The sequence below is a fragment of the Lithobates pipiens genome, unplaced genomic scaffold, assembly GCF_037356315.1.
Source record: "Lithobates pipiens isolate NorthernLeopardFrog02 unplaced genomic scaffold, aLitPip1_a1.2 Scaffold_8, whole genome shotgun sequence".
NCBI classification, from domain to species: Eukaryota; Metazoa; Chordata; class Amphibia; order Anura; family Ranidae; genus Lithobates; species Lithobates pipiens.
Genome location: NW_027507903.1, coordinates 294,898,687 through 294,914,712, shown reverse-complemented (window position 1 = coordinate 294,914,712; position 16,026 = coordinate 294,898,687). Strand labels below are relative to the sequence as shown.

The 16,026-nt window shown below is 41.3% G+C and overlaps 1 protein-coding gene across 10 annotated transcripts in view; it reads left to right on the top strand.

Moving 5' to 3' along the window:
* The window catches only part of UIMC1 (ubiquitin interaction motif containing 1), a 230,674-nt gene that overhangs the window by 46,644 nt on the left and 168,004 nt on the right, over positions 1 to 16,026 (top strand). For all 10 annotated transcript variants that reach the window (XR_013270846.1, XR_013270844.1, XR_013270849.1 and 7 more), the window contains exon 5: positions 6,818 to 7,870. Coding sequence is in view for 4 of the 10 variants with exons in the window: in XM_077472483.1 (XP_077328609.1) it covers positions 6,818 to 7,870 (1,053 nt within the window). In the remaining 6 variants the exon portion in view is untranslated. The remainder of the gene's footprint in view (positions 1 to 6,817; positions 7,871 to 16,026) is intronic.

The window sequence follows — 16,026 nt, the reverse complement described above, 5'->3', positions numbered from 1 at the left end:
ATATAAAAAAAACATTTTTTTTCCTCAGTTTAGGCCGATATGTATTCTTCTTCTACATATTTTTGGTAAAAAAAATCACAATAAACGATTATTGATTTGGTTTGCAAATCGGGGGTCCCGACCGGCACGCGCAGCGCCGCGCACACGATGGCAGGGCGGCAAATACAAATGGACGTACCTGTACGCCAGTTTGCCTGCCCGTGCCATTCTGCCGTTGTACATCGTCGTGTGACGATCGGAAAGTGGTTAAAGGTTGCTTTTTCTTCAAGTGTGTCTGTTTTTTTTTTAACCACTTGCCGACTGCCGCACGACGATGTACGTCCTATTTTTGAAGAGGGATATCTCGGTAACGGCAGCAGCTGCTGCCACAACCGAGATATCCATCTCTTCAGGCGGCGGTCGGCTGTACGATAACGGTGGTCTCCGCGGCGGATTCGCCGCGAGATCACCGCTATCGGCAGCGGGAGAGGTGCCACCCCCCCTCCCGCCGCCCTCCCGCACCTTCCGCCGCTTACCGGAGCCGTCGGTAGCGGCGGAGGCGATCGGGTCCTTCCGTCTGCTGGGCATAGAGACAAGTGAGGCTAAGATGGCCCCCACTCGTCTCTATACCATAGGAGGGCGGAAAATGTCAGATTTTCTTTTTTTTTTTCTTTTTTTTTTTTTTTTTTTTGCATTTTAGCCCAAATATGAGATCTGAGGACCTTTTGACCCCAGATCTCATATTTAAGAGGACCTGTCATGCTTTTTTCTATTACAAGGGATGTTTACATTCCTTCTAATAGGAATAAAAGTGATCCATTTTTTTTTTTTTTTTTAAAGTGTAAAAATAAATAAAATAAATTAAAATAAATAAGAAAAAAAAAAATTTTTTTTTAAAAACACCCCGTTACGACGAGCTTGCGCACAGAAGCGAGCTCATACGTGAGTAGCGCCCGCATATGAAAACGGTGGACAAACCACATACGTGAGGTATCGCCGCGATCGGTAGAGCGAGAGCAATAATTCTAGCCCTAGACCTCCTCTGTAACGCAAAAAATGGAACCTGTAGAATTTTTTAAATGTCGCTTATGGAGATTTTTGAGGCTAAAAGTTTGACGCCATTCCACGAGCGGGCGCAATTTTGAAGCGTGACATGTTTGGTATCAATTTACTCGGCATACCATTATCTTTCACAGTATAAAAAAAAATTGGGCTGATTTTACTGTTGTCTTATTTTTTTTATTCAAAAAAGTGAATTTTTTCCAAAAAAAGTGCGCTTCTAAGACCGCTGCGCAAATACGGTGTGAAAAAAAGTATTTCAATGACCGCCATTTTATTCTCTAGGGTGTTAGAAAAAAAACAATATAAAATGTTTGGGGGTTCTAAGTAATTTTCTAGCAAAAAAAACTGTTTTAAACATGGAAACACCAAATCTGAAAAAGAGGCCTGGTCCTTAAGTGGTTAAAGAACAAGCTCTCTTGCAGGTGTGGCAGTTACAGGAATGAGACAAACCATTTACCAGTGACAGAGGTGCTTACAATCAGTTTTATTTATTTATGTAAAAACTTTATTCTAAAAGAAAATAGTGTTTTGTTCTAACTGGTTATAAAGTATTAGCTGGAGTTTGACTTCAGTTTGCTAGTGAATGCAAATCTGCTAGTACATAGCTAGTGCTTGATAACACTCCCCCCCCAGACTAACAATGCTGCTTTCCAAAGGTGCCCCTGTGCTCCTTCATCCAGAGTGGAGGTACTCTAATACAGGAGGTGTGCTACTTGCCAGATCACCAGGTGAAAACGGAGGGGGGAAAGCCTAAAAAAGGACAAGTAATGCAACCACCACATCTAATGATTGGTAAACTGCAAAATATAAAATTTTAAATTTTAGGATGAATACCGCTTTAAGCCACTTCTAATGTAGTCCAAGATCCTCCTGTTGGCTGCCAGTTTAATGCAGACTTTCCTGCCTTTTAAAACCTCTGACAATTGATCCTCACAAGGAGCCTAGCTAATTACATGAGTAGTTCCAAGATGAATAGTTCGATGCAAGGGCTGTGGGGACAAGTGGTTTAAGAAACTGCTGTGATTTCACAAGTATTAGCTGGCTGCCAGGTCTAACTCCCTTTTTTTTTTTTATTTTTTTTTTTTTTTTTTTTTTACAATTTGGAGTTGCTGCATTGCATTTATGTGATTCAAACATTAGGCAAATAAATCACTTATGTACACTTTACATAATTTTATTTTTAATGTTATTATATTTTTACATATTCTAATGATGCAAGCTTTGTTTCTAAAGGTCATAAACTCCCCTGGTTTGTTTGTACCTATAGGTAAGCCTATAATAAGGCTTACCTATAGGTACTGTAAATATCTCCTAAACTTGCACCGTTTAGGAGATATTTACTGTATACTCTGCCGATTACATCATCATAATCATCACTCTGAAGGAATGGCCACGCACGCCGTTTCTTCAGGGCCCTGTGCTGTGACCCGGTGGCTCCTGTGCGCATGTGCGGAAGTGACATCAATGCGGCTCTGGCCAGTCGCAGCGCCGGAGCCTACGAACCCAGAAGAAACGGGGGAAGTTTCAGCCATTTCAGCGGTGTGTGGGCACCGCTGAGAGGGCTTTGTTGTAAAGTGAGAATTGCATAATGAGCTAGTATGTGTAATAACTCATTATGTCTTTTGTCTTGCAGGTTTTTTGTTTGGGGGGGTTTATATATAATAAACCATTTGTTTACTAATGGGTGACGTAGAAATGATGGTAATACAGCTAATCCAATGTTCTTGTGCTTTGCAAGGCTCAGATGGTCTTTTCTTTTACATATGCATCTGTATATAGAACTGAAGTGCTCAGATTGTTACACTGCATAGTGTTAGACAGTTAAAAATAATTTTTCCAGGAAGGCATATCTGTTATTCACATTTATAACAAATGAGTAGACAAATGGGAACTATATTTCATGCTCATAAATTATATCTAATTGAAAACTGAACTGACATTATTATGAGTATAGAGTTTGAATCATTTTTTTTCTTAACCTTTATTCATTGGTTTTAGTTGATGCGTGATGCATACAGTTTAATTGCAGTCTATAGAGAAGATATGTGTCAAAGTGTTAACGTTATCACCATCACAATGGCCACCTACAGTGCATTAATAAATGGATATTATTTTTATTTATTTTTTTATTAGAAAGTACCTTTTTAAAAAAAAAAATAGCTTGCCCCACTTCCTGTCCCAGCCGCCTAGACGAGCAACATAATTATAATGTCCCATTGATTCCTGGAATATAAGCATCATCAATCCCAGGAGTCTTCGGGGCATCCTAAATGTCTAATATCGTGGTATTTCCGTACCAGATATGACGCGATTGGGAGTATTTGATATGGCAACTTATATACAATCGGGTTCCCACGCTATGTGCTTACATCAGATGTACATGTTGGGTAGCCAGATGCACAAATTTCAGGAAGTAAGCGGCTGCTTTTACTTAGCATGGATGTGGGCACACTGCAAGTATGTGCTATTTAGCACACAAACATGAAAACACTGCACTCCATAAGGATAATGTGAGTGTTTTTATTAGAAATGATGTGATGAGACTGAAGCTCCTTTTTAATAAGCCACAGGACTTGCCTATGTCAGAAAGCATTTGGCTGGTGCTGCGCAGTCAGTATCTGATATACAGAGCTATTTTTTATGGTGGAACGTACATACTGCATTTGTTTTTATACAATTCTGACATACAGGTCATACTCAAAAAATGAGAATATCATGCAAAAGTTCATTTATTTCACTAATGCAACTTAAAAGTTGAAACGATTATATGAGATAGGCTCATTACATGCAAAGCAAGATATTTCAAGCCGCGATTTGTCATAATTGTGATGATTATGGCTCACAGCTCATGAAAACCCCAAATCCACAGTCTCAGAAAATGTGAATATTGTGAAAAGGTGCAATATTCTAGGCTTGAAGTGTCCCACTCTAATCAGCTATAGTAAGCCATAACACCAGCAAAGGGTTCCTGAGCCTTTAAATGGTCTCTCAGTCTGGTTCAGTTGGAATCGCAATCATGGGACAGACTTCTGAGCTGACAGTTGTGCAGAAAACCATCATTGCCACCCTCCATAAGGAGGGAAAACCTCTAAAGCTAATTGCAAAAGAAGTTGGATGTTCTCAAAGTGCTGTATCAAAGCACATTATTAGGAAGTTATGTGGAAGGGAAAAGTGTGGAAGAAAAAGGTGCACAAGCAGCAGGGATGACCACAGGCTGGAGAGGATTGTCAAGAAAATACCATTCAAAAGTGTTGGGAACTTTCACAAGGAGTGGCCTGAGGCTGGAGTCAGTGCATCAAGAGCCACCACACTAACACGGATCTTGGACATGGACTTCAAATGTTGTATTCCTTTTGTCAAGCCACTCCTGAACAACAAACAACGCCTGGTCTAAAGAAAAACAGACCTGGTCTGTTGCTCAGTGGTCCAAAGTCCTCTTTTCTGATGAGAGCAAATTTTGCATCTCGTTTGTAAACCAAGGACCCAGAGTATGGAGGAAGAATGGAGAGGCACACACTGCAAGATACTTGAAGTCCAGTGTGAAGTTTCCACAGTATGTGTTGATTTGGGGAGCCATGTCATCTGCTGGTGTTTGTCCACTGTGCTTAAGTCCAGGGTCAACACAGCCGTCTACCAGGAGATGTTGGAGCACTTCTTGCTTCCTTCCACAGATGAGCTCTATGGGGATGCTGACTTCATTTTCCGGCAGGACTTGGCACCTGCCCACACTGCCAAAAGCACCAAAACCTGGTTCAATGACAATGGGATTACTGTGCTTGATTGGCCAGCAAATTCGCCTGACCTGAACCCCATAGAGAATCTATGGGGCATTGCCAAGAGAAAGATGAGACATGAGAACGAACAATGCAGAAGAACTGAAGGCTACTATTGAAGCATCCTGGTCTTCCATAACACCTCAGCAGTGCCACAGGCTGATAGCTTCCATGCCACGACTCATTGAGGCAGTAATTGCTGCAAAAGGTGCCCAAACCAAGTACTGAGTAAATATGCATGCTTATACTTTTCAGAGGTCCAATATTGTTCTATGTACAAAACTTGTTTTATTGATTGCATGTAATATTCAAATTTTCTGAGATTGTGGATTTGGGGTTTTCATGAGCTGTAAGCCATAATCATCATAATTATGACAAATCACGGCATGAACTATCTCAGATATTAGTTTCACCTTTTTAAGTTGCATTAGTGAAATAAATGAACTTTTGCACAATATTCAATTTTTTTTCCGATTATCACCTTTAGAAGAAAGTGGGCCCAACATGTACTGGAATACAAATCCCTTTAACAGCTAATCTCAAAGGGTTTTTTGAAGTTTTTAACTCAAATGTTCATCTTCTTGTTTGATAAGCATACTTCCATTTTGCTGCAGTCCTCATAATTTCTTGCAATAGTTGCTCTCCTACTGTACCTTTTTTGTATAGGAAATCTTTGTGTGGTGATCTCCTACAGCCAGTAGGTTGTGTGGCTTGGGAGAGAGGGAGAGTAAAGCCCCATACACACATCAGATTTTCTGCTGATTTTTTTTTCCTTCATATTTAACAAAACCATGTAGTACGAGGGCCTGCCTGATTGCATACACATTGAAACTCCTAAGGTTTGACCTCATATTATATGGTTTTGGTAAATCTGAAGGAAAAACTCAGCAGAAAATTAGTGTGTATTGGGCTTAAGAGAACAGCTCTCAGGAGCTGCATTTCAGGCGTAAATACAGCTGTAATCGTCTATAACTGGCTGTGGATCTTAAGCCGGTTATAGACGGTTTGAGTCTCCGCTGTTTTAGCAGGGACCAGACGAGATTTGAACCATGTATGGGCAAGCTGATGTACCAAGTTCATTGATCGATCAACTTGGGTACAACCAGCTTGTCAGATTTTTAAGTCTGATCATTGCCAGCGGCTATAGCCACTAGCAATAATAACTGTGCTCTCCTGGCAGGGAGGGCTTGGTGTGTGCACCTACCTGGAAAACACAGTATCTCTGTGGGAGGCTCTCCCCCATAAACGCGGACTCTGTTAATGGGGTGGATAGAGTGATTTTCTTTCCTGCAACCACAGGAAAATCGCTTCATTTATGGCTGGCTTTAGTTTTTCCAAACCTGTAGTAAAATGATGGATGTAGACATGACAAAAGCCATAATGCGTTTACCATCAGGACCCATCATTCAGTGAAAGGTATCAAAGACAAATTTCACATTGAAGGCATTTTTCAGGCGCGTTAGCGCTAAAAATAGTGCCTGTAAAGCACCTGAAAAATGGCTCATCTACAATCCCAGTGTGAAAGCCTCAGTGCTTTCACGCTGGTGTGCTCTGCTTGCAGGATGTCAGAAAAAGTCCTACAAGCAGCTTCTTTGAGGCGCTTTAGGAGCGGTGTATACACTGCCCCTGCCCAGTAAAATCAAAAGCGGCTGCTTTTAACCCTTTATTCAACCGCTAGCGTGGGTCAAAAAGCGCCCCACTGCGGACGAAAAGCGCATCTAAAATGATGGTAAAGCGTGGCTAAAACTAGCGATGCTTTACCGCCGATGCCCCCGCACTGTCAGTGTGAAAGCCCCCCCCCCCCCCCCCCCAACTGGGAGAGTGGGAGAACACAATAACTGCGGGAGGGATTCCCTAATCAATACTGACTACCTCAATGGGGGAATTGAATGATTTTTGGTTGCAGGTTAGAAAATTTCTCCGTCTATGGCTGACTTGAATGATATATCTGTAATGATGACATTTTTGATCAGCTATCAATAAACTGTCTGTGTTTTTTTCAGAGTTGTAAAAGTCCTAATAGGTCGCCAATTGTCACAGTTCATGATATAAGAAAGGAGGCATCTTCTGGTGAAGAGGACATGGCTTTAGATGAACAGGATAAAGAACATTTGTCACAGCAGTCTCAGATTTTAGATCAAGACTCTCCACAAAACCCCAAGGTACTTTTGAAACGTTTAAGTCAAGACATAGTGGAAAGTTCCAGCGTTATTTTGTCTCCAAACTGCAAAGACCCTTTACCATGCACAGAAAGCTGCAAAGCATCATCTTTGTCTCCAAGTATAAATGACTTTGCCTACATGTCACCTTCTACAGCGCCTTTAAGTCCTGTTTTTCCAGTAAAGTCTCCATATACACGTAAAATGTTACCCTGTAGATTATTTCAGGACAGAAGCCCAAGTGCTGCAAAGTTACCAGATGAAACAGAGGGTCACTCTTTACATTGTTCAGAAAGTACACAGTTGGATTCCTTTTCATTGTTATCTGCTTCAAATAAGTCGGAACTCACAGAAGGTACAAGTTCATTGCATAGCGCCAGTGTTTGTTTGCAGAGGACAGGCATTGCAAATACCTCTGTGAATAATAAGGATGCTTTTTCTAAGCATACCTGTCAAAGTTCTGCCAAAAAACAACAAAATGACAGTAGTGTCCATTACTACTGGGGTATACCTTTCTGTCCAAATGGTGTGGATCCTAATGCATATACCCAAGTCATACTTTGTCAACTGGAGGTGTATGAGAAAAGTTTAAAAAAATCTCAGCTACAGCTCTTAAAGAAAACTGAATATGGTGACCCTATTGATCTAGCTGCTTCATCAGAAGGCATTGACCATGCAAAGGACAACCAGGGCAGCCTCAGCCAGGAAGATACGGAGGAGATTATAGAACGTGGTGACCAGCAGAAGCCACAGCAGAGTGAGATGGAACCCTCAGAAGAGACTGATAGTTCTGACATACAGCCTGGTCCAAGTAAGCGGTCAAAGGCTTCTTGTAGCCATTTTCAGGAAGATGACCATTCCTGTCAATCTGAAGTACAAGTGAAAAGTCAGTCGCATGTAAGTATTATGTTTACTATTTTTAAAGTGGTATTAAACCCAAAATGTAATATATTGCAGCTTACAAGTAGAGGTACACCAAAATGGAAATTTTGGTACCGAAACCAAAAATTCAGGATGTACCTGGCTGAAAATTTTATATATATATATATATATATATATATATATATATATATATATATATATATATATATATATATATATATATATATATATATACAATTTTTTTTTTTTTTAACTGTAATTTTTGACATATATATATTGTATTCAATTTTTAAATAATATCTTGAATTTAAATGAATATGAATATATTGTTGGCCACTATTGGCACCATTAAATTTCTTTTCCTTAGCAACATGAAGGGAAATTGAAGGCTCGGTTGGTCGAATTTTGAAATAGTTTTGAAACCATTGGATCAAAAAATGCACAAAATTTCTGATTTTCAAAAGAAAATGGTTTCGGAATTCGACCCATGTATGGCATGCATTACTGACAGGGTCACCAGGTGAAAATAAAAGAATCTCTGAAAAAGAAAACAAATGCAGCCATCACAATTGGTAAGCGGCAATATAATAAATGTTTGCTTTTGGGTTTCATACTGCTTTAAGAATGTATGTGTACAGAAAATATTTTCCTAATTTTGTTTTCATTTACTCTTTCAATGGTGTTAAAGACAATAAAGTCACATAGGTGGATGCAATGAATATGCAATATATGTTTCTATCACTTTAATTGCTAGTCCACTTTTTTAAGATGCCATCATTGAACGCTTAACCACTTTACGACCTGCGCACGTCGCCGCAAGATCACCGTTTTATCGGTGGCGGGAGAGGTACCAACCCCCCACGCCCTCCGCCGCTTACTGGGGCCGTCGGTAGCGGCAGAGTCGATCGGGACTTGCCTTGTCTGTGGTATGGAGACGAGTGAGGCTAAGATGGCCCCCACCCGTGTCTATACCATAGCAGGGCGGAAGCGACGTCAAAACGTCACTTCCGCCCATACCTCTTAAAGGCACATTTTTTTTTCAATGTCATTTTTTTTCAAATGACAATTATTATTTTTTTTTTTATTGCATTTAAGTCCAAATATGAGATCTGAGGACTTTTTGACCCATATCTCATATTTAAGAGGACCTGTCATGCTTTTTTCTATTACAAGAGATGTTTACATTCCTTGTAATAGGAATAAAAGTGATCCATTTTTTTTAAAGAGTGTAAAAATAAATAAAATCAAATAAAATAAGAAAAAAATTAAATGTTTTAAAACACCCCGTCCCAACGAGGTCGCGCGCAGAAGCAAATGCATATGTGAGTAGTGCCTGCATATGAAAACGGTAGTCAAACCACACATGTGAGGTATCGCTGTGATCGGTAGAGCAATAATTCTAGCCCTAGACCCCCTCTGTAACGCAAAACATGCAACCTGTAGTATTTTTTGAATGTCGCTTATGAAAATTTTGGTACCGAAACCAAAAATTCAGGATGTACCTGGCTGAAAACCAAAAATGACAGTTTAAATTTTTTTTATATATATAATATATATTGTATTTTTATTAAACTTTTAAATAATATCTTGAATTTAAATGAATATGAATTTATTGTTGGAGATTTTTGAGGGTAAAAGTTTGACGCCATTCCATGAGCGGGCACAATTTTGAAGCGTGACATGTTGGGTATCAATTTACTCAACGTAACATTATCTTTCACAATATGAAAAAAATATAAAATATAAAAGAAAATGGGCTAATTTTACTGTTGTCTTATTTTTTTTTATTCAAAAAGTGCATTTTTTCCCAAAAAAGTGTGCTTGTAAGACCGCTGTGCAATTACGATGTGAATTATTCTCTAGGGTGTTAGAAAAAAAATAATATATAATGCTTGGGGGGTTCTAAGTAACTGTTTTCAACATGTAAACGAGTCTGAAAAAGAGGCTCAGTCCTTAAAGTGCTGTTGCCACCAAAAAAAAAAAAAAATAGCTTAAAATTCATAAAAGAAATAAATAAATAATTGAAAAAAAAATGTTTTTACTCACCTTTAAATGCCTGTTGCTAGGGGGTCCCTCGTAGTCTGCCTCCTTCAGTGCCCGGGCTGATGACATCCCTTCCCCTCGTCGCCGCACAGTCACCTGGGACCTGTCATTGTGGCTCACGCATGCGCAGTGGGTGCCCGGCTGTGGAGCCACAGCTGGGTGCCCACAGTAAGAATGCCGGCGCCGCGAGTGGAGCGGGGAATGAGGGGGGGCTTCGTTCCCCCGCATCACTGGACCCTGGGACAGGTAAGTGTCCGATTATTAAAAGTCAGCAGCTGCAGAATTTGTAGCTGCTGACTTTTAATATATTTTTTTTTTTTTTAGGGGGCACCCCACTTTAAGCGGATAAGAGGTTGTAAACCTTGGGGAAAATACTAAAAAACAAACCAACAAACCCTGCAAGACAAAGGCATAATGAGCTAGTATGCATCGGCAGCATCGCATATACTGAATATCTCCTTAACTGTGCAGGTTTAGGAGATATTCAAGGTACCTACAGGTAAGCCTTGTTAACGAGTTACTTGTAGGTAAAAGTGGTGCAACAGTTTACAACCACTTTAATTGATATTTGGTTCCGATTACGCTTTACATATCACAGTTCTTTCAGAAATGTATACATTTTTTTTTTCTTTAATCCTTATTTTTATAGAAATGAAAACTATGCCTTTGGCCAGATGGATTGTTCCCAATGGTAGTGAAAGGGCTCAGACTGTGCAGGGGAAATTTTCACAAGACCTTTTGTTTGAGGCACATAATGTATAGATAAAACGTATGATCTTCCTTTACCGGATAGCTGCATTTGATATTCACTCTCTAGCTTTATTCCATCGCATTTATAAAACCCAACAATGTATTGGCCCAGGTACTTTCTTCTTGCATTATTTCTCTGCATAGCTTCTCGATTTCTTATATGCTGACAGCCCTGCATGTAACGTTTTTATGATTTTCCAATCCACATTTCCAGTAAAGCCATATAAGTTCACCTTTTTTTTTTTTTTTTCTTTCTAAATTCCAGCTTCCCTATGTACCAATATAGCATTAACGTAATTGTCAGCTCTTGTTTTTTGTGTAAAAGGTTGATTGCAGAGGTAATCAACCCCCGTGCCAATCACTTGCAGTCTGTTGGCATACTAGTGACAGCAGCAGAATAGCGACTCTGCAGTCAAGTATATGACCTCCACTGTGTTCAGGAAAAGCGGACCCTCGTTTCAACAGGAAGGATAGGTTTAGTGAGAGGAACAAAGTTTACCTTTTTGTTTGCTTTTTTTTTTTTCTTCTAAATTTCAGCTCCCCTAGGTACTAATCTAGCATTAATGTACTTAATTTACAAAAATAAACAGCTTTTTATGAATGATGCACAAGCTTACCTACTATCTTCATAGCTGTTTAACCACTTGCCACCCACCATATAGCAATATAACGTCAGCAAAGCGGTTCTGTTAAACGGCTTTTCTCGGTTTGTGCTAACAGGGTGAGCCGATCTGCAGCTCTCCCTGTCAGAAGGGGTGGTCTGCACTGATAATCAGCACATTGGTTATCAGTGCAGCCCCCCATCAGAGGTGCCCATCAGCTGCCAGCCTGTACTCCATAAAGAACGCCTGTCAGTGCCCATCAGTAATGCCTGTCAGTAGCTCCTCATCAGTACCACCTATTAGTGCCCATCAGTGTTGTGTTTTTTTGTTTTTTTAGTTTAGCAAAAAATTGTCATTCAAAGTGTGACAACCCTGAAAGCTGAAAATTGTCCTGGGCAGGAAGGGGTGAAAGTGCCTGGTATTGAAGTGGTTAAACACACTGCTTGATTACTTTTGCCTTACTTCCTGGACAGACTTTAGGTCAAGACACAGGAAGAAGTTGACCAGCTGAGGGTAGATAATGCAGGATGTGTGCTAATGAGATCAGCTGGTCAACTCCTGTCATGACCTAAAGTCTGGCCAGTAAGGATGAGCTCCGGCGTGTTCGCACACCCCACACGCAGGGCCCGCCAGGAAGTCGGCATTGCGCCCAATGCTCGGCTGCAGAGATTGGGAAATGTCTCTCTGCCTGTGATTAACGCAGCGCAGTGCCGACTTCTTGGCGGGCTCTGCACGTGGGGTGTGCGAACACGCCGGAGCTCATCCTTACTGGCCAGGAAATAAGGCAGAAGTAATCGAGCAGTGTGTTTAAACCGCTATAAAAAGAGTGAGGTAAGCCTGTGTAGCATTAATAAAAAGCTGTTTTATTTTTGCAAAATAAGTACATTAAGGCTGTGTTGATACATAGGGGAGCTGGAATAAAAAAAAAAAAAAAAAGAGAGAACAAGGGTGAACTTTTTAAGTTCCTCTCGCTAAACCTATCCTTCCTGTTGAAACAAGGGTCTGCTTTTCCTTAACACAGTGGAGGTCATACACTTGACTGCAGTCGCTATTCTGCTACTGTCACTAGTATGCCAACAGACTGCAAGTGAGCGACACGGGGGTTGATTACCTCTGCAATCAACCTTTTACATAACAAACAATAGCTACCTCCACACGTTTTAATGGAAACATGCACCGTTCACAGTATCTGCTGTAGCTAGGGGTGCAATGGATCAAAAAACTCACGGATCGGATTGTTCCTCGGGTCAGAGTCACAGATCGGATCATTTTTCGGATCAGCAAATAATAATTGAATTTGCAAAATCCTGTGAAAATTCCACCACCATATAGTCCCCACTGTAATATCCACAATCTCCCCACTGTAATATTGGCTAAGCATGGCTGGGTATCGCAGAGTATGGATAAACAAGAAAAAGAAACTGCGCTAAGGTGAGCAACAAATTTTGTACTAATTGGTCGTAAAGGACCCAGTTCAGCTGCGGCTTAACTGTATCACATAGCTACAGAAAAAACACATGGAAAAATAAAAAAGCTGCGCTAAACCATATGTATAACACGAAGTTTAGCCGGCAAGAACCTGCCGTGCATATACTTTTGTGACAGTGTGCCAATATCAGATACGCCTTTTCCACCCTATCTCATGAGTAAAATAGTAAATTCAAGATAAATCATAAACAGTGATCCAAATGAAACAATATAATAAACACCCAGTGTGTGAATAAAAATATATAAATCGTAACAAGATACAAAAAAGTCCTTTAAAGTTAATTAAATGTAGACAGATGAGGAAATAAGATCTTCCACTTGTGAATAGTGCTTGATCCACCACCATATATTCAGATTCACTTCTTACCAAAACTTCATGACCCCCCCCACACTACAGAGGGTCACATAGAGCGTGTAGGTATATGGTTAACCCCCACTTCGGAAAAGATCCTGGCTGCTCTCCACACTCCACCATTTTCATAATCAGATTATTAAATGAGCATCCTCAAACCATCTCCCGTATACTTAAACGTCTCGAAGAAATACGCCAATTACATGGAAAAGAGATGAAGCTCCAATAGTATAAAACCCTTTATTGAATGGATACAAATAAAATAAAATGCACTTACAGTGTACAAGAAAAAGGTCAGCCTTAAGTCCGCTGCGCCGGCTGGACGCACACGGACAAACCCGTCCTTTCTGGAAATACACTCCTTCGCACGGGGTGACGTTAGCGCGTCGCTCAGCCCTACCCGTTTTGTAAAAAGATTACGGTCTTTGATAATTTCCAGCAGTCCTGCGGCGGCGATCAGGTGAGTCAGAAAGACGGAGAATGTGTGTGTGTGTGTGTGTGTGTAGTGTGTGTGTGTATATATATATATATATATATATATATATATATATATATATGTGTATGTATGTGTATGTATATATATATATATATATATATATATATATATATATTGTGTGTGTGTGTGTGTATATATATATGTATGTATATGTATGTATATATATATATATATTTATTTTATATATATTTTATTATAATATAATTGACTTGATCTTTCCGGTGTGAGTATGCGATGCCTTGTCTGTGTTTTGCCACTAGAGGGTGTAAAAGCTACATACCTGGCTTCCAGCATTCTATGCTTCCTCTGTGATGTGCTAAAGTGTCAGCAAAAGGCTTCCTGCGACAGCATTGCTATTTCTCCTGCTCTGTCAGCTATCAGTAGGGGTTTGGGGGGACCATCGGAGAGGTCAGGTTCCCCCCTACTAAAGACCCCCTAACCCCCCCCCCCCCCCAATCCGCCCTCACTACAGGGCCTGTTATCTCCGCACAGAGCCCAGGAAAGGGATCCTTAAAAGAAAAAAGTCTGTGGGTGGGGGGTTGGGCGTGGCTTAAACACCGCTGGCATGCACGTGGAGCACAAGGCTCACTGCTTAAAAACTTTACGCTCTGCAAGTGTCTGGTTGGCTGACAGAGGGACACGGAGCATACAAGTGGTATGTAAGCTGTATGGGTGTGTGGATACAGGCATTTTTAAGGGGCACGTTTTACTCAGAATTGAGACTGAGCATTTATAGCAGCATGTTATGTAATTGCTAGACTAAGGCTCTGCAGTAGATTTGTTTGGTACCTCTGCTTATTTTGTGCTTAGGACTATGTCTTCCTCCAGAAGGGGTAATTCATCAGGGGGAGTGCAAAATTGCTGTGGTCAGAGCCTGAAGCTCCCAGTCACACGTCCGCAGTTCCATCCTCCCCTGAAAGACCTGGAGCATCTGGCGAATTTGAGCTATTTTGTCTCGAGGCATGGTGGCTACCTCAAATGTCCCAGCCTCTGCATACGTCACTAAGGACAATTTGGCTTTGGCTATGGCTGTTTTGGAAGGCAAAATAGCAGAGATGTTAGCGTCTACCTCCTAGGAGGTGAGAACGCAGCAGACTCCCCTTCTCCTGCCCTTGACCTTCCAGTATTGGAGCAACAATGGGCAGATGGTATTGGGACATATTTGAAAGAAGGAGGTTCAGGTGACTCCTCTTCGGAGGATTCAGCGTCTCAATTTTGCAATTGCAGAAATTGCCAATCCAATCCCTTACGGACTTGGTTCATTCTGGATATGTTGCCTCCTGTAGAGGTGGAGGATGTTTCCTTCCCCTCCTTGGGTTCGCTAAAACCCCCACAGGGTTCTCATCCTTTCCCTATGCACCCGTTACTGGAGCAACTGATTTATGCTGATTGGGATCTCCCAGATAAACAGTTTTCTCCTCCTAAAAGATTTTCAATTCTTTATCCTATGGAGAAAAAGTTCTCAAAGAGATGGGATTTGCCAGCAGTAGATGCGGCTATCTCCTCTGTGAACAGGAATTTAACGTGTCCAAGTGGACAATGTACAAATATTTAGTGATCCAGCTGATAAGAAGTTGCAATCTCTACTTAAAGCAGAGTTACACCCAAAAGTGGAACTTCCGCTCATCTGATTCCCCCCCCCCCCCGGTGCCACAATTGTCACCTTTCGGGGGGGGGGGGGGTGTGCAGATGCCTGTCTAATATGGGTATCTGCACCCACTTCCGGGAATAGACTTCTGCGGGAGTCACACCCCTTCCCACACCCCCTGCTGTCTCCTGGAAAACACACAGGTCCCAGGAGAAAATGGGGACCATTTAGGACACGCAGCATGGCTCGCACATGCGCAGTAGGGAACCAGGAAGTGAAGCCATAACGCTTCACTTCCTGATTCCCTCACCGAGAACGGCTGTGGCAGCAGCGGAGAGCCGAGCGATTGATTGGCTTTGGCTGCTGACATCGCTGGACCCCAGGAAAGGTAAGTGTCCATTTATTAAAATTAAGCAGATGCAGTATTTGTAGCTGCTGGCTTTTTATTTTTAGGTGTACTCCTGCTTTAAGGCCTCATTTGCTGTAGCTGGTGCAGTAGTACAACCTGCAGTGGCAGCAATAGGCATCGGTCAATCCCTTCGGGATGAATTCAAGCAGGTTTAAAAAAAATAAAAAAAATAAAGTTCCTGCTCAAACTGAAGAGACCCAAGGTTTAGCTGAGCTATCTAGGGCCCTATACTTTGCAGTGGATGCTATCAAGGAATTTATCCATCAGGCGTCTCGCCTTGCGCTCATGTTGATACATATGCACACGATTCTGTGGCTAAGCAGCTGGTCAGCCGAGTTACCATGCAAGAAGCGCTTGGCTGGGTTTCTGTTTCATGGAGAAAGGTTGTAACGTTCTCCTTGGATGTCTGTGGCAACAGCCTCCAGGCAGTCTCGACAGCCTCC